Raw genomic sequence first — 22,132 nt, forward strand, 5'->3', positions numbered from 1 at the left:
TGTATCTCCCCACCTGTCTCAGTTATTGCCTTGGGACCCTGAGTACATGACCGTGGTTGTCAGGTGGGAAATACAGCTCCGATCGATGTCTCCGTCGTAATTTCAGTGGACCCCTTCTTTCACCATCACGGCCCAATCAGGGGCCTGTCGGAGATGCAGCACTGATTAACCCAGGCTGTGCATTTCTAGGAATCAGACGTTCTCTGTGTGTGACATCGCTGGGTCTGTTTGCTGGCTTGGTGCCAGTATAAAGGTTAATGTTTCCGGTTGGGGAGCTCTGAGCTCTGACTGTTGTGACTCATGGCTCAATTAACATTTTTTTCAGAAGAAAGGGAAACATCAGGGGCTACAGTAGGACTTGTTGTTGGGCCAGGTTGAGTTTTACCATTCACAAAAAGTGTTGAGTTGAAAATAAACATTTGTCAAGTTACACAGCAGGCTGAACCTTGTGCAAGTTTACCTTGGTAAATGTTATATAGGGTTTCTTGCACATTAAACTTATACATTTCATCATAGTTTTTCAGTAATTTTGTATGGGTTCAACATGCCTGCACTGTACTTACTACATTGCACCGTTCAGAAACTATCCTATTGTTAACATGTTAACTGTTACATGTATGGTATTCCCATGTATAATGACACACGTACAAAACTGTCAGTTTTATTTTTGCATTACTTTTATCATAATTTTGTGCCTGTTGGAGGTCATGAATGCAATACAAATACCCTGTGATCACCCCCTGATGCCAAACTTCTAAATCAAACAAATTTACACTGAGTACAAAACTTGCTATTGTGATGAAAGTTAATGTAATATATTTTCCATTGTGAATTAATTGTAATTTAGCATTGCGTGCTGGAGATCTTTTAACGGCACAGTATAGTTTATTGTTGAGTGTATCTTCTGTGCACCTTCCCTCATTAGCCAGAACAGAGCTTTCATATCTGCTGCTGTAGGATCTGTATTGATGTGCTGTTATTACATGTGGGATTGATGTACTACCAGCCCTGGTGTGAAACACAGTTATTGTTGAGAGAGAGAAACACTGAGGACGCTGACCCGCTCACCCCCTCAGTCTGAAACCTGTCTTTAACTGTTAGAGACGCGATGTTTGTTCTCTCATTCCCTCCAGGGCTCCAGGGACCGTCTAAATTACTCTTGGATTTGAAATTATGAGATTTTAAGATGATGCCGCACCGGCTTCTATTTTAGGTTAATTATTTTTCGCCGATTAACAGGCGGAAGATTGTGTTGTAATTTTCTTAGCAAGATCCTCTTAGTGTGAAAGGTGCTGCTTTAAATAAACCTTTCAGGCTGCAGTTGAGCAGCATGGTAATTATATTATCAACTACATACTGGAGCAATTAAATGCAAGACCTTTTCGAATCTCAGAGATATGAGTAGTTTAGCAGTCTCTTTTTCTGGGCAGAGTGTTTTTTCTTCTTCTTCGGTGGTAACTTTGGAGCATTTTTCATCATATCGCCGCCGGTGTAGATTTTATACCTGGCTCTTGCTTTGAGAGAGAACTGAAAGGCGTTCTAGTTTGGTGCTTAGAAGCAGATACAGATCTACTCAACCATTATTCCTATGATGATGAAAATATATCCAAGTAAATTCATCCTGGAAAGGCAATATTTCTCTATTATGAAAACACCAGAGATCCATTGAATGCCACTGCTAGGCCTACACTTGTGTCTTGTACAATACAGACTAATCATATATAAGGAAATCAGTTTTATAATCAAAACGCAAGGGCACAGTCTCTCTTCCAAGCCTCACGGTGTTCCTTAAACCACTGTCTACCATTCTACCGCTCCACCACGGTGCCAGCGGGTCTGCGGATGCCCGACTTGACCCATTACAGCCCATGCCCCTGTGTCTGCCGCCTGCATTAACGTTCTGCTTGGCTGTGGCTTTCTGCAAAGGGGGATCGGTTATAGACTGCAGCCTGTGTCAAAGTGATGTATACTGGCTGCTCTTCCAGGCGCTGCGCTGTCACACGGCACATGTCACTGCTACCTCTGTGCCGGCACAGCTGGCTGGTAGGTTTATTGCCATCGCAGTTTGGATGCTTCTGTTTTCATCCAATATGATGATCTCGGTAGATAGCGCAGATGTCTCGGCCAGCTCTGTGCGTTCGCTTTTCCCCTGCTCTGTTCTTCAGTGAAGTCTGGTGTTGATTACGGTGGCACTGCTTGTGTCACCGAGTACGGAAACGGAGTGTATCTTGCAAGAAAACGTGTGTGTCTGGTGTGCAGTGCTGCGCTGCTCAGCCAAGCAGCGGCTCTGCGTGCATTTAGTGCCTATTTTTGTCATCCTCTGGCCTCCTGCCTGCCCCGAGCTGCAGGTTGGTGATTAAAATATACAAATAATGAAATCGGAGCGGCTAAAAACAGGATCCACGCGGCCCATGGAACGGTCGGAGGTCACGTGGTAACCAAGGGTGATGATGTCATCAGCTGTCTGCCAGTCTGACTAAGCCCCCCCCTCTATTCCTCATTGAGCCTCTATTAACACTGTTTAATTTGAGAACATTTGCTAATCAATGGCAACGTCGGCCCTGTGGTGTTATTTAATTAGCAGCTGGGAGGTTTTTATTTTTGGGACGGCTTAATTACTGCATTCTCATTTGTCTGCTTTGTCCATTAGCAGTGTCTGACACCAAAAAGGAAAAAAGAAAAACCTTGGTTGACATTTTCCTGAACCTGTAGGCAGTTGGCACCTTTCTTGTGTAGAGCATTTTTGTAATGCAAAGTTGTTATTATGAGTAAGTAATTTAGCAGATACCTCTAACCAATGTAATTTGCATAATTATTTGAATACCGACATACAGTTTACTACATTTATAAAGATTTGCAACTTCACTACAACAAATACATTTCATTAGTAAGAAGCAGTGTATAAAAATATCCTTTCCCAGCTCACTTTTCATAAATATAATATAACTACGACATAATTATTCTTCTAAAGTATTTTCTGCCATGGTGGTCCTCCAAAAGGAGGAAGGACATGGTTTTGAGTGACAATGGGATTGGATGATCTGTCTATTTTATCCTAAACACTTCTGCCTTGCTCTTTGGCTGGTTAGGTGTGTGAATGCGTGTGCTCAGACTTTTCGTTTGAGGCTTGGGGGGATGTGATTGAGTGATTGACGGTATGAGCCGAGGCCTGCCATCACATCGACGTAGCACAGCGTCCAAACTGTACGACGTGTGACTGCAGCTTTGTCGAAGATTGTGCTGAGACTTTTAATGCCTTCGCCTGGCTCGTGCCCAGCCTGCCCTCCTTGCCTGACGCGAGTGGAGGAGTGGAAGCAGTGCTGGAAGGTCCTGGGTGGTGTGGAGCGTGACAGGGCTGTGTGGGAGCAGGCGGGGGAGAGCAGAGCGTCGGGGTTGGGGGGGCAGGCTGTGTATGGAGCTGTGGGTCTGCAGGAGGGAGGGGGTTCAATTTCAGCAGTCACGATGCCTCTCTGCCTTTCAGCCAGCGTGGCCTGGAGAGGCAATCATCTTGTCGTGTTTAACTGCTGCTCTCTGACGCCGGAGGCACCCTCTGATTCTCAGGATCTGCAGCCAGTTTATTTACGGGATTCTCATTCACGTATTCTGGTCATTTTGATTCACGTATGGATGGATTTCGATTCTCTCCAGGCACTTGACTTGCTTTGGTCACGTCTTAGATGTATATTGAATCAGGGTCTTTGCAACAGATTTCTATACGGCAAGAGATGGTGCTTTTTCTCCCCCTTCTCTCTTCTGTAGTACCTTCAATTGGCCGTTTACAGCAAACAAACAAAAACAATCGCACAATCACACATACATCTAGAAGTAAAAAGTTTGCCGCTTGTTGCTAATGTGTGCCGTCTGCTAAACGCTACATTTCTGCTGTCCAAAACTCTCTGTGAAACCAATTATGCCTAAATGATGAGCGCAAATGCACACCAATTGCTGGAAATAGGTGGATTGAAAAGGAAGAGCTAGTCCTGCCGGTTGTTCACAGTTTCACAGACCTGTTTAATAAGCACATTAAATAAGTGTCTCCCTGCTTTACTGTGATGGACTGCGCTTGTTGTTTCAGTGCACTTTGATAACAGAGGCAGAGACCCTATATTATTGGGTGTTAATGGACAGAGAGCAGGAATTGATTTGTATAATTCAAACAAGCAGCATATGCGACTGTGTGGTATGGGGCCGCTTGAGTAGAACCGTTCTCCCGGCTGTGTTCTGGTGTCTGACTGAAACTTGCACATGTCATAGAGATGGGCTTGTTCTCATCAGCGTGTCCCTTTGGTTTTTCCCACTGAGAGATGCACATGGATCGGTGAAGTGTGGGGCCAAGAATTCGTCATGGATCGTCTCCGTTTCGACCTCCAGCTGCAATCCAAAGAAAGAGCTGAAATGGAAAGACAATAAAACTGATAAACGAAAAATGATAGGAGAGGGAGGGATTGAATACTGACTCTCGCAGTGCACGGTGGGGGGTTATTACAGCACACTGGGCCTCCCCCATCCCTCGGCCGGCTGAGAGAGACCCCGGCAGAGGGACAGTCAGCAGGGCTTGTTGCTCTCCTCTGTTGCCGTGTTTACATCCTGGCTGCAGTGTGTTGCATCTCATTTTCCTTTGATCCTCTTCAGTCCAGTGGCTCTTCAGATGAATCACAACCCTGCCCCCCCCACTCCCTCCACCTTCCCCGGGTACACATTGTGCTGCCGTCTCCACATTGACGTTGGCACATTAGTCAGTGGCAGCAGCCAGAGGAGTGCCAGATAATAGCGAGAGCGCTACTCTGTGTGAGACTTTGTTCGAGCTCCACACTGTGCCGCGCACCTGTGCGTATTTGTGTGTGTGTGTTGGTGTGGATACACTCGAAAAATCTATGTGTCTCTGGGACAGGGATACGTACAGGAAACTGATTCATGTACGTTTTATATCTCATCTCCCTCGGCCACAAGGTTAAAACAATGCTCTATATTTTTGAATGTCAGTTCCAGGACCTTTTTACCACTGACAGGATGTATTTTTGGTGTTTGTCGTTGGATGCCTTGCCTTGCATTTACAAAAATGAAACTCTGTAACACTGTGAGCTTGTTTTTCTGCTGCTACATTTTCAAACTCAAAAGTTATATGAGAAATAGGAGGAATACCATTAGAGATAAATTCAACTGTAACTCTAAAAATAAATATGCTCGAGGTATCCAGCATGGAAAGAAAAAATGCCGAAAACACATCAGAGATGCAACATTTTCCTTCCGGATTTATTATGTGCATGTTATCAAAATAAATACACTTTCCTGCCCTATTAAGGAAAATACTTGTTCTTATTTTCCCTTGATCTAATGTGTGCGCATGACAGATCAATAATAATGGAATCTGTCATTTCCTCCACCATGGCTGTATAAAACCAGAAGTTATGGTTTTGTTCCCTTTTTTATACTGGAAATAATATGCTTTCTCTCTTAATAAGCACCTTGGCATCAATACGGATCTGCGAGACGTCCCCTTAGGGCTGATTTGAACGTGGTTATTAATTACAGTAAATGAAAAGAAGAGATATGAATCTTGGAGGTGTGTGGTTGCTCAGAAGTGGCCGTTTGACTGAAATAGAGAGAGAGAGAGAGAGTCTACCTCGTGCAGTGTTTTAGGGCAACAGATAAAGCCCCCTCTTGCCCACACGCAGATCGATTTGAAGTATTTCCAATCCTGAATCACTGATGTGGGATTCTGTGTGGGTGGATAGGGATGGGGGGGTGCAATCGACATTTACATTTTTACATAACTATAATATTGCATGTATTCTAAAGGGAATGTGAAGCTGCGATTTTTGTTGTTGTTGTTGTTGTTCTTTTTTTAATTTGGTCTCTCATTCGGATGAATAATGGCGTAATTAGTCTAATCCCCCCAAGAAGAGATTGGTTTGTGATGCACATTTATTAGCGGTGCTGTCAGCAGCCGCTCACGAGCCGCGGACGGCCAAAACAGAGTGGATTCCGTTTCGGTTTCCTCCGCAACAGAAGGCCGTTTCTCGCCTGTGTGTTGTCTAGGCGCCGAACCAGTCGCTTCCACGTGCCTGAGCTGAGTCAGTCCGCGCCTGCCAAGACCTCCCCTCATCAATGAGGGATTTCCCCTTCGCTCTCCCTCTCTCTGATACCCACATGGGGGTGTCGAGAGGGTCCTTAGCATGACGCTTTCACGTGGAACGTCGTGATGGAGAATTGGCGTGGCTCGGCACAGCCCACAGACCTCCCGTTGGGTCTGCACTGAAGAGCCATTCGTGTGAATGGGCCTGTGATCGGGCCGCCAGTGGGTGGATCAGGCTCTTTATGCCGTAGTGGTAATGGATCATAGTTGTAGGGTAATAATTAATGAGACTGGCAGCTTCATAAGTACAGCAAATGGGTTTGCTTCCCTTTAGTTTGCCTGATCAGTCCCTAATTAAATTCTCTCTCTCTGTCTGTCCACGCCTGTTGAGCGAAGCCCTGATGCCGCACCTGGGCTAATTAGTATCGCCGCCATGTGTCCTAATGAGGCAATTACCGTCTCCTGGTGCAGCCTGATTGACATGGCCCTTGTTGTATTTGTATACCATTAGTAGATAAGTACTATAGGTTGCCTTTGATTTAAGTCCTCCTGCGCCACCCCACAACCCTCTCCCGTCCCAGCGTGTCATTCTCCTGTTTACAAGGAAGGAAAGGCCACATCTCTCCTGGAGTCGACAAATGCCATTTCGAATCATCATTTACAGGTATCGCTGCTACAGAGGAACAGGATCCCGGTGTTCTTTTCGTGATGCTTGAAGTGATACTGGCAGTGTTTAGTGTTTGTTTGGTTCTGGGGTGGACCAGCCTTCAGCTTGGGTTAATTTACTGACAGAGGGGCAGGGAAACACGCCACATCTGAATGCACTGTTAATATCCTGCATCTACCGGGAGGGCTGACGCAGTGCCAGAATAAATCAACAAATACAAAATCCTGAATGGAAAGCAGATGTATAGCAAAATATACAGCATATGATCTGCAATTTAGAGTTATACAAGCGGGCAAAATGCAGCACAGGATGCAGCTGTGAAGTGAATGCGATGCAGAACGACGGTGAGAGAATGGATGCACCCTTGAAATGACATCCTTGTTGTTCTTCGATTTGGATGACAAATTTGCTCAAACTGGATTCTTTCTCTACAGGATTTCCATTTCAAAACCTCTTTTAAAGTGAATGGCATGAAGTAGAAGAGCAAAGATTATGAAGGATTGACAGATGACGAACGCTCGCAGGTGTTCCGAGTTGTTCGGAAATGGGAAGAAAAAGAGGAATGACTGACACCTGCTCACTGGCCCCCTCTAAGGGCGCTCTGACATGTAGTTTAAAGCTGGAACTCGCCAGACAGAACATTTCTATTAATACTTTATGTGGCTGCCACCTTTATTGCAGTCCAAGAAAACACAACTGCATCGTAGTTGTATAACAACACAGTGTGTTTTGTTTTAACAATAAAAGTTAGTTTACAACCTAATGAAACTGGGTGTACAGTGAGGCAAAAGACCATCTGTGCCCTTAAATATTGTTCCCTTCTTTGGAGACAAAAGCAATGCACCATAGCTTGACATGTGCTGGTGAAGTGCAGCATCTGTTGACCCCATTAGTCTTACAAAAAAAAAAGAGCAGAGCTTTGTTGTTTGTCTACAGTAGCACTACTACCTCCTCAAATTGCAATTGATTAATCATTTTTGTATTATAATACCACTCTCTCTCTCACTCACACACACACTCTCTCTCTCTCTCTCTCTCCCACACACCTGCATACACACACACTCTCTCACTCACTCACATACACACACTCTCTCTCTCACACTCACTCACACACACCCACCCTCTCTCTCTATCATTCACTCACACACACATGGTTACACTCTCTCTCACACACTCTCTCTCTCTCTCTCTCTCACACACACACACTCACTCACTCACTCGCACCCACCCACCCACCCTCTCTCTCTCTCTCTCTCTCTCTCACACACACACACTCACACCCACCCACCCACCCTCTCTCTCTCTCTCACTCACACACACACACACACACACACACACACACACCCTCTCTCTCTCTCTCTCTCTCTCTCTCTCTCTCTCTCACACTCACACACACATACACACACGCTTTCACTCTCACCCACACACACTCTCAGGAGCGGTACTACACACATGCGGTGTTGTCAGCCCTTCAGAGATCGGACCCGGGTCTGAGCATCCAGTCCCGCGCCGGTGCTTGACGCGAGACGCGGGCGTTGGTGACGGGAGCTGGAGGTCACCCGAGAGAAGCCAGGTACTCCATTGATTGGAGTCGGTCTCCATGGCGACCGCTGCCGTTCTCCATTCCATGTGTGCACGTATGCAGATGCCGTCTTTCCCTCTCCCCTCTCTCCGTCACTCTCCGTCTCTCTCTGTCTCTCACACGTGCACTGAAAATGATATGAAGTTGGTGGGGGGGGAGGGGACGCATCTTTAAAAGTACAATCCAGGTGGCTGGTGATGATGACTTGCCCAGGGTGTACAACAGGTGTGCGCATCGGCCAGATTGTGCGGGACAGAATGACAGTCCGGTGTCATCGGCTCGCTCTGGCCACAACCCACCTCTCCTCCTGTTTTCGGATGCAGGGGGCCCTGTTGCTGCCAGCATGGTGGTGCGACTGTGTTCATAAATAACATCCGCGCTCACTGTAATCAATAGGATTAGGATAGATGCTGCACCGAGATAAAGGTCTCCCACAGACCAAACAGCATCCCCTGCCTGTCTGGCTCAAACCGACGCTTGGAGCCGCGGTGGCATGTGACCTTTGCCGACGCCGCTCAGCGGGGCAGTGGGAGCAAATGTGAACTCGGTTCGCGTTCTTCCTACTTGCGTCGGCCGGTTAAAAAATGAGGGAGCGTCAGGATAATGGAACTGGTTTCCAGACAGTTAATGCACAGTTAGGGTCCTGAATATACAATATTAAGACAGGTATTGTTTTTCTGGGAACCGCAGAGTGGTGGGTGTTAATTGGCTTATGCATTATCTGTAATTGCTTGAGGAGTAAGACTGTTCTGTTTTTGTAATTACTGCAGCACCCCTGGTCCTGCAACTATTTCAGTCCCCTATCTTTAATTTAAAATGTCCTTGTACGTCACGGCATCAGAATGAATGAAAGGTTAAAGATGACAGCAGGTTCTTTCTGCTCCTTTTGCTTACTTGTAATTTTATCAGCTCCTTCTTGAAATAACCCATCTAGAGTCCAAATACTTGGTTTATTCATTTCTTACTTCACTAATTAACAATACATTTATAACTAAACCCCAATTAATCGAATCTCGCCAGGGAAGCTACAATTGCTGACATAATTTGTGCCGGCTTAATCCCTCCTTTAAAATAGCCGTCGTAATACAGGAGGACTGTCTGTGGGGACGACTGCTAAGTGTTCGTCCATTAAACGGCCCTGATGGCTGCAATGTCATCTGGGAAATGTCTGACTCGTAGCCTGTGGCCGAGTCCAGAGCCATATACACTAAGATTCAATACATTTCACAGGCTAATTGCTAAATGGCTGTGGTTTTCTTACTTTTCAATCTCATTTAGACCCTGACATTATGCTACTCTGTTGGCTTATAGTGGTAATTCAGACGTTAAGAGCTTGTCTGGTGTAAGTGCCCCACGTTAGCCTGACTAATTGGTCAATATCAGGTTTTCTGGGAGACGTGTATAAGATGGTGAATAGGGCTCATTAGAAAGGCCATGAAGGAAAAGATTAATAGAAGTGTGTTAGTCATTGAGTGTACCATTTCGGCTGACCAGAGACTGCGGTGGAAGTCAACACACGGTCACTGAGGTCCGGGTCTGTAGCTTCATACGCATGTGCAATTGATGTTTGTGTTTGTATGTGACTACAAGAGCTTGTGGAAGTAAAGCTAGCAATTCCTTTCTCACAAATGTTTTACTTCATGTATACTTAAGAAAGATAAGGTCAAGTCAACAGTCAGGCCAGAAGGAAGCTATTTACAAGGAGCATCTTGGAGACAATGCCAAACCGTATGATTTAAGTGTCTGCTCCCTAGACCGTGTATTGATTAACTAAAACCTATAATATATATTCTGCTTAGCTAGCTTTTAGGATAACATAGTAATGACTTGTTAATTATAACCAGATCTTTGACTTCTGTGTGTATAAAAGGATTCTGACTTTTAGTATTGAGTCAGAGCAACTTTGGAATCTACTTGATTCACTGTTGTTCTCCACGCTGTATGAAATAAAGGCATTGCAATGAACTTTCTAACCTGATTGAAGGCTGAGCTTCTTCCACAAGCTTCTGTAGGCGAGCATTGGTCCTTTTTGTGTATGTAATATAGTGTGTGTGTTTGTGTGCATTTTCGTGTGTGTGTTTATTCTAGGAGCAGAGGGCAAGCTGTATACACTTGACCAGTGATAGGCTGTAATGTCTGAGAGAGAGACCTTGATTTGCAGCACTGTCTCTTTCTGCTCTGAAGAGCCACACAGTTTAAATGAGATAAAACTCCCTGAGAGAGAGGGGGTGGGTGGGTGCATGCATGTGTTTGTGTATGTGTTTGTGTGTGCGCGCTTCAGTCTAGATTAACCACTGGCCTACAACCCCCTGTTTACACACTGTTTTTTCTCTGCTCAGATCGAGCTCTTAATTCCTGCATTGAACGAATTATTTCTCTAATTGGATCAGCGTATCCTGAACATTTTTTTTCCCAGGGTGAGAATAAAAGAGGCTTATAAAACCTTCTCAGTCGAGTACACTTGGGGTATCTTGAGGATAACTCACGTTTTTGAACCTCATAATTTTAAACAATATTCGCAAAGGCATTTTGTTTTACAGATTATTGATTATGTGTTATAATTATGAATATTTCTTGGCCATTTTTTATTGTATGGTTCTATCCTGGTTGTTCTTCAGAGTGAAATGTACACAGAGAGGCTGAAGACATTAGGACGATGTATTACACACAGACGTACAGGCACATATTGTAGCAATAAACTGTCTGCATAAGCCCTTTATACTCCAGGCAGCATGTGTCAGTGTGTGTGAGTTTTAAATAGTGCCCTTGTATTCACTCTCTAATCGTAGAAACCGTTCGATTCTCAAGTGAAGCTGTTTAACATTTCCTGTGTTTTCAATGAGCTCTTAATGACTCACGGCGACGATCCACTCTCGCAAATCAACGGAAAGAAAAAGGAAGTTCACGGGCTAAAATATAATCCAAAATAAAAGGATAAAAAGAAAAACTGACGTGGCCGAACTGGAAAAAGTCATGTGTGGCAGGGGTCAGTCTTTGATGCTCTCTCCATTAGCTGCAGAGATCTCGCTGTCCACAAGAAGCGGAAAGACGCGATGAATGCAACTATGAAATAATGATCTCTCTGAAGGGCAGCCGAAGTGGAGAGAATGGGAGAAGCCCTTGTAAAATATGCTTCAGCCGGTTCTATTATCCAGTAATGCAATCTGCGCTGTGAGAGGGGTACATTTTGTGCATCTTCCCATCTGCTAACCCTCTAGTTAACCCTGGTGCTGTACAGATTTTTCTGCAGCTTGGAAGCTCACATATGGCCATTAGAAATCTTGATTTCTCACGATCAGGGTTTTCAGCATTCGGACGAGGAAGTCACTCCAACAGCTTTTCTAAGAACTCAGCGGGACCACGAGCAGAGAGGGCAACGCTCGGTGGCACTAAGCTCTAGGCTGAAGACAGAAGGAGCTTGTATTGCCAAGTCACAGAGTGGCTGAGTCACTGGGGTTGCAGTCCAGAGGAGCGTCTGTATGGTGTTTTCGTGGTTCATTAAGTGGCTAACGACTGGACCAACCGATCAGCTTACTCCCATCTGTGACCTTTCCGATGCCCTCATAAATGCTTGGCGAACTGAACTGGAGAAAGTTCTTGATGTAGCCTCAGGCTGCTGTGCGTGAATAAGCCCCGGCCAGATTGCTGGAAGTCGAGCACTTCCGTTCGGTCTGTGCTGCTCTCGCTGTGAACCCTGGCCTCGGCGCTGTGATTGACAGGAAATGCCCATTGCAAGGAAAGTACAGCACCATTTCTATGTTGAGACATGTCTTTGCACACTGAGCAGTCCTGGGCTGACACTAGGGGCTGACAGGACCGCCTGCTGTAGTTCAGCCTCTTGTTCAGGGTCAGAATAATAGACGATAAATAAAGAACAGTTGTGTTCCTGAATGTATATGTGTGATTTGACATTCTTCTAGCACACGTGTCAGCCTTGAAACTGACTAATATGGGTCCATTCCAGAGTTCACCACGAGCATCCATCCATGATGCTGGGAGTGTTAGATTAGGACAAGATGTACAGTCCGTATATCAGTCAGGTTTCTTCTACTGTGAGCCAGCACATCCTGTTTAGATGGGCTCCTTCCTTTTTTGATTCACAGAAGTTACTGTAATAAAACATCCTTCTTTTAAATGTTGTTGCCTCTCTTAAGGTGATCATTTAAACCTGTTGACTATCTTTCACCTCCCCCTCCCCCATCAGACCACATAATACTTCCATTTGTGACCTAGTGTCCTTGCTTTGCTGATGACTTTGAGGTGGGCCTTTGGTTTGACCTGGTCAGTCCCTTTCAGGTAGTTGTAATCGCCTCCGTTTGGCACAGAAGAGAAGTATTGAACGTGTCTGTGTGACCTTTCTGTGTGAGGCCAGCAATGACTATAGCCATGCTGGAGAAAGCTGTATACAGCTGGGTTGAACAATCAGGGTAGCCCAAGTACACCCACAGTCCTCTGCTCGTAATGTCATGGTGCACATCACCTCTGCTCCCAATAGAAAGCACCCCGTCTGAGCTCCCAGCTGCAGGTGGGAACCATTTCTTCCTCTCCTCTTAATTGTCTTCAGCACAGAGACACAGAACCGGCTCTCATTTATATTCAGGTATTCAGCTTCAGAAAACAAATCCTCAGAAGGCCTACCCATCTCTTTGAATCTCGAGCTTTACCAGAGAGAGAGAGCGAGGGAAAAAAAGATTAAAATCTAAACTAATGTAAATCATCTTTCCCCTTTGTCCAACTCCTCTGGGTTTGGTGGCAGGTTTGGTTGGTTGAAGGGAGATGGAGGGGCTGATGACTCAGAAAGCAGGATCTCCTCTTCCTCCCCCGCAATTCCTGGCTCTAACATCCTTCTGCAAGGGAATTCATTACTGCCATTTACTCCAAGTCTTCAAAGACAAGAGCGTTGCAGTCGGGTCCCAAGTGTGCGTTGGGCCTCTGCTAGAAACACGGCCCTTGTTAGTATTTAAAATCTCTGGCCCCCTGATGTATTTATCCTTTCAGGCGTTGTCCTGCAGGTGAGTTTACCCTGACCACTAGGGACCTCTCAGTATTAATTAGTCCCAGTCATTATAACTCCTTCACCCAATTGGACAGCTGCTGATAGGCCTGAGCATGTGACAGACTGACAGTGTTAGTCCCAGTTGGGGGTAGGTATATGTGGGATAGAAGGAGGATTCCGGTTTTGTTCACCCATCCAGCAAACCGCCAGGCTTTAGTCCTGGCTAATTAATCCCTAGTGCTAATTAGGATCTGGTAATTAGCTCAGAAGAGATGGACCTTGAATTAACAAGAGCCAGAGGCCATGTTATTTAAGCCTTTCCCACACTTGAGCGTATCTTCCTAATTATTTGCCTCTTATAGATGCTTTAAATAGCACGCACAGGTCTATGTCAAGGCTGTTTGAACAGTGTAGTGCCCTGCAGAACCAGCATGGACTGGGTTGCATCCCAATCTTACCCATTAGAAAATGCTATAAGTACAGGCAGATATTTCTTGCATCTGCTACAGTGTATTCTTCCTTCAATGGCTGTTCGGTTCACGTGTGCATTGTCGGGCAGTTTATTATCGGGAAGAGGGATAATTCCACAGACCAATTTACTGTCCCACTGCCCAGGAATTTCCTTTGGTTAAACTGTAACGGAAGTCGAGACAATACGCTCATGAACGCGGCTAGTGTTTGTTTTGTTTTGTTTTGAAAATAGTTTTTCAGATAGTGCTGAGTTTTTATGAGTAAGAACAGAATTGCTTAGCTTAATAATTAGTAGAAAACTATCAATTTACCTTGCTTATGTTGTAAAATAAAATAAAAAAAGCTAAAACCATTAGATTCTATCACAGGGAGAAACATACGTTGGAGAGACATAATTAATTATTCATCATCATCATCATCATAGCATTTGAGGGAAAATACCAGTAATGGTCCTTTTCTACCCTTTATGAACTGGACACATTCAAAATGCAGAACAACTAGTTTGATTTGAATCCTTTTCCAGCTATTTCCCCCGTTGTCTTTGGACCAGACTCACCAAACAGACTGGCAACGTAACCACAATGCAGATGTAATGAATCCCTCCAACGCATGCACTTAGTGGGGACTAGAGATACACCAACGAACCACGCGCTGATCCCTCGGAGCCACACAGACACAGACAATTACTCACAATTACATACATGTATAACTGGCCATAGATTTTATGACGGTCAGACACTTGGTGTAATTTCATAACTACCGAGAGTGGAAAAACCCTCAAAACTAAAACGACTCGCACAACTTCTTTCCCTGAGCTGTGAAACGCCGTGCACTTCACCCCGCGCTTCAGTCGTGCGGCCCCGGCAATAAAACTGGTATTACCTCCATAAACCCAGATTGCTTTTCCAAACGCTGTTGATTATGCTGTCACGCCCGCCTAACTGAAGGCTTGTTATTGATATCATTTTTCTTACAGACAAGACAGCACCGCAATGGTGGAGTTAGGCCAGCTGTCGTGGCAGATGTAAATCTCAGAGACCGTCTATCCTACAAGCCATTATTAGAATACGAGGAAACTTAATGAATTCGCTAGTGCAGCCGGGATATGGTGTTTTATTTCCTCTCACCATTTTTATTCCGATTTTGTTCCTGCTAGGTTCTGTTCCTAGATGAACAAGCGTACTCAAAGCCCAGCCATCCTTGCAGGCTTTATCATCCTGTGTCTGTCAAGCTTGATTCCTTTTTTTTTTTTTTTTTGCCTTTAAGATGCAGGTAATGGATTCGTCTCGGCTGAAGTGGGATTGTTTTCCTTTCATAAAATATGAATGTGTAGTGCCGCAGGAATGAAAGTCCAAAAGAGACTCTTGACGGCGACAAAACAGGTTATTTCCTTTTTAGAGCTCGGTGTTTAGATGTACGAGAAAACTAATCAGAAATGTTGAATAGTGGCGAGGCGTCCGGGGAAGCTGGAGGGGGTGGGGGTAATTACTTTCTGAAGCATTTCTATTCCATTTCGCAGGACTCCTCTGCCGAAGAATCTGCACCTTTAACAGTCACAGTGCACCATAGGTTTTCCGTGTTATGAAAAAAACAGAAGAGAAGATTAACCGTGCCCAATAAATTACAGTCTGTGTCTAACACTGCATCGGACAGTTTTGTATTGCACTGTGGGATGTCATTAATACACTATTAGATGATCCACAGTTCTCTCCACATCAATAGGAAAATGACACAAAATCCTCAGATTTTACTACAAGCTGACCTGCTTCAATCTGGTCTTCAAAATGACCAGGAGTTTCCTCACAGGACACTGCAGTCAAGACATTACCTTGATTAATGACCTAATACTGGTAGATCAATGAGGCAGCCAGTGTGTTAATCAGTTAACCACTTAGAGCAGAGGAAAGAAAATGGGAATGACTCTTGAGAGGTCCTTGGTCAGTTATCCAGACATTGCTGGCTTGAATATCATACCCAGATATAGCTGTGATTACCCCAGTGAAGTTGTCCTTGGGCTACCTGTGGTTCTCTGGGCAACTGTGAGCCTGCCCTGGTGTTAGGGAGAGCCATGCTTTTCAATTTGAGCGGTACCTCCTCGAGAGGACCTCTGGGTGTTGTCTCTCTAACCTGTTCTCATATCAGGGTTGGAGCAGAGCGCTCAGTTATCACAAAATTCTATATGTGATAAAGAAAGGAAGTTGGCCAACTACTTTTCACTGCTGTCTCTGGGCAGAGCTGTACATCCTGTGATGTCCCCTTCTCTCCGGTGACTGATAAAACTTTGCTATAATATTCTGATAGAGCTCTCCTCTCCCTTTTAGAACAGTCATCCATTATGGATGGGCTGCTCTGCCCTGCAGTACTTGTTCCTAGTGCTCTGTATACACTCCTGTGTGGCGCTGCGGCCTGGATTTTGAAAATTTTTGAAGATGGTGCCGCACAATGAACAGACACTCCTCCCAATAAAACAAACAAGGTTGTCCAACTGATCCGATTGGCGGAGTGGAGTGGAGTGGAGTGGAGTGGACTGAGGGCTGCTTCATTTTTTGTCTAGTAGTTATCCTGTAGTTGTTTACGTCAGGTGTGTGTTCGTTTTGGACCTACTAGAGCGTGTGCAGATGTACTTGAGGGATGAGGTGGATGCTTTTTACCCCGTCAACGTGATGGTCTGGGAAGTGCTTCGTGACTGTTTTCGTTTTCTCTGGAGTGACTCTTTAACTGTCTCTCTCTCTCTCCCAGGCACAGTGGAGGTCTGTCTGCTCCACATGTTGAAGCGGCGAGCGGCTGGCTTCCTCCGCAGTGACAAGATCGCCGCGCTCTTCACCAAGATCGGCAAGGTGTACGACACAGCTGGAGAGGTGTGCAAGAAGGTGCAGGAGCAGCTGCAACAGCAGACCGAGGCCACCAGGTCAGAGACGCAGCCAGACCTCCTCAGGGCGCGGTTTTCTATTCTCCAATGGCACACGCTAAACCCAGCTGATATATTACGAGAGAGTTTGCTGCCTTGAAGCCAGACACTGGGTTATGCTTGACACCCGTAGATGTTGCTGAATTTGCTGTAGTTATGGAAATAACTCCCACCAATTGAGTGTGCACTGAACTGTAAGTGGATCTGATATCCTTTTCATATTGAATTGCCTCCCATCCGGCCCTTTCGAGATCCTTTCGTCAACAGAGGCCACAGCCGGTCATTAACCCTGCGGAAACTATGGCTACTATTAGCAAGGGCAGGTTGTCCCAGATTGCTTGTTGATTTGGGCCGTGACCCTGATGTCAGTGTCCCTCAGCTCTTCAAAAGGTGCTGGTTTAACTGCCCCCCCTGAATTAGGAATCCACACTCAGCCCTGACACAATGTTACTCATGTTTCCAGCCTCCTCCTCCGGATCCGTCCCTGACAGGCAGCGCCTGGGCCTGGCTCCAGTCATGTGCTCAAAGGCCAGCAGCTGAAGCTGATTTTTGGGTCCTGCAGATCCGCTTCCCTAATGGCGAGACAGAGGGCCTAATTAATGCCATTGCTTAGCCAAACGAACCCGTGTGCCCTCTCTCTCTCCCTCCCTCTCCCTCTCTCTCTCCCTCCGTGTCTCCATCGCTTGGTTACTCGGGTTGCCATGGCTACATAATCATGTCACCCATCATAAGCGATGAGAGTCTCCCTGGTTATTGAGTGCTCGTGTCTCTGAGATTAAGGGAGTAACTGCATTAAACAAAACAAAAAAAACGAAAACGAAATCAAAAAAGACTACAGAGGAATAACTAAGTAACAAGGCATGCGTTTGGCCCTTACACATTACTGGCAACCTTTGTATATGAGTGGCGACCGTTTTTTGTATCTTCATTTTTTTAATTTTGCTGTGTTTTCACGGTGCCTTAAAGGTCTGAAATGTGATTACGCCGGTCGGCTTAATTCAGGCCTTTCACCAGACTCCCGTCCCGCCTCGCGAAGCAGATCTAATTTGGCTGATCAGTTTAGTGTTAAATTCAGTTACGTGGATGTTGCTGGAAGCTCACCGAGCCGCACTCGCTCTTCGGGGGGCAACAGAGCAAATGTGAAGCCATCGCTAAGGCAACCCTGGACCAGTCTGGGTTATTAAAAAAAACAACACAAAAATAAAACTGTGTGAAAATTGGGGGGGGAGGGGTTGTGGTGGGGAGAGTACCTTTTAAAATGGAGATGCAGTGTGTTATCCCATCTGTGAAAAATCTGCTACCTTAAAAAAAAAAACTGTTTTTAAGTGGAAAATAATCTCAGTAGACTGTATTTCCCCACAGGGTGACTTTCTGTATCTCTGACGTTACCAGAAAGAAAAGAGGAACGACCTAAATAGTGGCTTGATAGTAGCAGATGAAGGAAGAGCAGTTATGTTTCTGTTTGCGATTTGCGATCAATTTCCATGAGAAAAAAAAAAAAAATTGTGATCAACTAATTCCAAGATAAAGTCCCTAATTAATTATTTTTCCAAAGCTGCATCATCTATCACATTACATGTATACCTTATATATTTTGCACCCTTTTAACTTTTTGTTTCTATGTTCTTCGGAAGCTCGCGGTGGCTTCTTTTCATTTTCACTCTCTCTGCTCTGGGTGACTGAGTGTTTTCCATTAAGCACGATTTATTCCAATATTAAGCCAAGCTGCTCAGCCAGACACGGGTTCAGATAAATATGCCAGAATATTTCCCAGTAATATTGCAATATTTATCTTCCGACTGGAACGCCAGTACAGTGCCGAGCTCTAAATCTCAGACGTGACAAGCGCATTAAGAGCGACAGTGCGCGCATCGCTGTGTACGTGTGTGTGTACACGCTAGCCCCCTCACCTCCCGCCCTCATCTCTTCCGAGGTGTGAAACGGCTCTGAAAGCACACTCTCTCTCTCTCTGGCATCCTGCTCTGACAGCCTGATCAATGCTAATATAAATCCCTGGAAATGAAAACATTTCTCTTGCCGGCTCTGTGAGTCTCACGCCGGGCTGATAAATGGAGCCGGGGCCCCGGAGAAGAAGATGGATGATGGAGGCTCTTAATTGCAGCCGGCGAGAGATGAGCTCTTCTCTCCTTGTCGATACACCAGCGATGATGGGCGCCCTGGTAAATAATCAGTGGCAGCCCTGGGGCCATTACCACCTCCCCCCAAACTCTCCACCCTCGACCCCTGTCCTCTGTAGGGAGCCAATCACTGAACCTGTTTAATTACCTGCTTAATTATTCTGTTGCCTCCTGTGGGCCTCGATAAGTCATCTAGAGCTCAAGACCTGGATAAAGAGGCTGGTCCAGAGTGCACAACTAGTTGGGGAAGGAAAAGCAGAGGACTCCACTGGGGACTGGAGTTGATGACCCTCTAGTTTTTTCTTAAGCCATTGGTTGGGAGCTCTGAAATATGATTGGCTCTCCTGCCAATCCTGGAAGATACAGTATGCTAGGTGGCTGAAGAGCTCGACAGTGTGATAGACCGTGATCACTCATTTTAAACGGACAGTCTCTCCACTTCTTGCTATGGCAGCTTTCCTGGCTGCGCAGTGACACCCAGTGGAAATCAATCTATTACAGGACCCTCTGCTGATGGGAGTCTCGGCCACACGCTTGCCCTATTCACAACCATCGAAGCGTGATGTCTGAAACCTCCTCTTTCTAAGCACAAGCCCGAGCTCTTTTGCTCGCCCTGGTGTTGATATTGACGTTTTGAATGTTTCTAGGTTTAAACTAACATGCGGGGTTTCCCGTTTCATTAGAGATTATTTGTGTTTGTTGAGTTCACATCAAAATGAAAGAATGTCAGTTCGCTTTGTCGGTAAAGCCCAGGTATACTGAAAAGACATGGGCTTTTTGTTCAGTTGCGCCAACCAAGCCAAAAAACCTAAGCTGAAAAAATGAATTGATTAAAGTGATTTTTTTCTTTTCATTGCATGTTTTATCAGTACTGTGGTGTTAAATTTGACTCCCTCCATGTCCCCTTCCCCCCAGGAGGGCTCAGTCCAGTGGCCAGGAGTCTCTGAAGAGGCAGAACTCGACAGCAGGCCGCCCCCCGCAGCCCCTCACCCCCCAGGCCATTAAACACATCTGGGTTCGGACTGCGCTCTTTGAGAAGGTGCTGGACAAGATCGTGCAGTACATCGTGGACAACTCCAGGTACCACACTGACCATCACACACTTTACAAACATCGAATGGGAAACCTTGAGTATTAGATCCAGCATATGGTCTTCAACACCATTGCTTAAACCCAAAGATCACTTAAAGGCAAAAACTAAGCATAAACTGTGCTCTCTATTGTATGAATAGAGTCCTATAAGCCTGATCCTTCCTCCTTTATGTATACAACTGTTTTGTATTATAACTTCTTGTACGGTACAAATAACTAGAGAAAAAATTAATTTGGTAATTAGCCTGGGATGGATTGCAATGAGCAGTTACACTATTGCATTGAGCAGCCTCTTATTAAAAAGAGACTCAATGTAACCAGCACCACTCTTGAATTATTATGTGACTTAATTTCTCCTTTCAAGAGCTTGTCTCCACCCCCCCCCCCCCACCCCCCATGCTCGTGAATCACTGCAGGAGGTGTGATCAGTGTGCTCTGTGTCTCTGCAGTAAGTACTACGAGAAGGAGGCTCTGATGCACGATGCCGTCTTCGGGCCCATTCTGGCTGCTTTACTCGGTGAGTGGGAGTGGGTTCTACAGATGGGCGATTCTATGTTGTATGTGGGGGGGGCTACTTCTCCATGAAGAGCCGTGGCACAATTTGAGACCAATAGACCTGTAGCGTGAACATTTCCTGACACATCTGATGCAGCAGAGATGCCCCTTCCCCTTACCAGTACAGCAATTGTGTGATAATGATTCTGAACTCAGCCCCAAGTCCCTTTAGGGTATTATTGAGACCAGAGCTCCACCATCCTGAATATAACTCATGGACCGCAGGGATCTGAAGATGCTTTAAAATCCAGCTCCTGCTCCCATCTCTGATCAGACATCAAACACCCTGAGAAGAGCTCAGTATTCTCCGCACGTCCAGATACACTGTCGCAGCTGTGGGATACTGTAACGAGCTTTGTATACACCAGAGCTGCTGTGCTTAAGCCCCACTCACACATTGTTTTTGCCAATGATTCGTGGTGTAATCGCTCTCTAGACCCTAACGGCCCTTCCCCCTCTCTCCACAGGCTGTCCTCGGTATATCTTGTCCAGACACAGTTTACTGCGCTGGTTTTCTGAGCTTCCTTTCCTGTTACACAATTTACTGGATAACTTTTTCTAATTTCTAATTTGATGCACCAGCTACTTTGTGAAAACTATATTCAAATAAAATCGTGTTTCTCGAGTCTGTTGTCTCTAGCTGGATTAATGCTTTCCAGCTTAGCGCCAGAGCTCTGGAGAACAAAGCGTTGTAAATTGTCCTGATGTGTTCAATGTTTTCAATTTCCCTCTTTCACTATCATTCTTTATTCCCTCTCTACTGTCTTGGTTTCCCCCTAATCTCTTCTTCTTTCTTTTCCTGTGTCTCTTACTCCCAGTGGGGCCGTGCGCTCTGGAGTACACCAAGCTGAAGACCTCTGATCATTTCTGGACCGACCCCTCGGCCAATGAGCTCGTGCAGCGCCACCGAATCCATGGCGCCACCAGCCGCCAGGACTCCTCGCCCTCCCGCCGACCTGCCCTGGGGGTGAGGAGGACCAACAGCTTTGGGGAGGGAGGGGCTGGGATAAGGGTGAGAGTTGAGGAGGGCAGTACACAGTATCACCTAATTTACTTCAGTTGGCGTCACAGCAGTTTGGTGCTATGATTCTCTTACTGGTGAGCGCTGCCCGAAGCCCTGGTCTGTGATGTTTTATTCAACTATTGCATCTTTCTCTCTCTCCCGGGGGCCAGATCCGGAAGCGCCAGTCTAGCGGCAATATGTCGGAGGATAAGTTTGCGGTGTCTGCGCGGGAGTACGTGGAGTCGCTGCACCAGAATTCGCGCACGCACCTTCTGTACGGCAAGAACAACGTGCTGGTTCAGCCGGTGAGGCAGGCCAGGCCGCTTCCTCCACACTGCACCGAACAGAGTCCCACACTCACGGTGCGCTGACTGACCTACGCACTCTCGCTGTGCTCTGGTGCTCCCCTGCCACCTGGTTCACACGGCACTTCAAGGAAATTCACCTGCCACCCATCTTAAAAGTTATTTGGAGTCATGTGACCTCTGTTTCTAGAAGGAGCTGAACAAATTAGCGACCATGAGCTGAATTGGCCCAGCCAGCAAAATCTGTAGCTATTCAACAGGACAACACCGAGTTGTGGGGTGGACAGTGTCAAGGACATTAATCAAAAGGTTGGGGTTTGCAAATCAAAGGGGGGATGC

At 45.8% G+C, this 22,132-nt stretch overlaps 1 protein-coding gene across 1 annotated transcript in view; it reads left to right on the forward strand.

The window, feature by feature from the left end:
- Nucleotides 1–22,132, forward strand: part of sgsm2 (small G protein signaling modulator 2) — a 47,390-nt gene that overhangs the window by 10,856 nt on the left and 14,402 nt on the right. Inside the window, exons 3-7 of the mRNA XM_066695821.1 lie at nucleotides 16,532–16,712; nucleotides 19,754–19,918; nucleotides 20,380–20,447; nucleotides 21,304–21,452; nucleotides 21,659–21,850. Of these exons, the coding sequence (XP_066551918.1) occupies nucleotides 16,532–16,712; nucleotides 19,754–19,918; nucleotides 20,380–20,447; nucleotides 21,304–21,452; nucleotides 21,659–21,850 (755 nt within the window). The remainder of the gene's footprint in view (nucleotides 1–16,531; nucleotides 16,713–19,753; nucleotides 19,919–20,379; nucleotides 20,448–21,303; nucleotides 21,453–21,658; nucleotides 21,851–22,132) is intronic.

Source organism: Amia ocellicauda, chromosome 22 (assembly GCF_036373705.1).
Source record: "Amia ocellicauda isolate fAmiCal2 chromosome 22, fAmiCal2.hap1, whole genome shotgun sequence".
In the NCBI taxonomy this organism is placed as follows: Eukaryota; Metazoa; Chordata; class Actinopteri; order Amiiformes; family Amiidae; genus Amia; species Amia ocellicauda.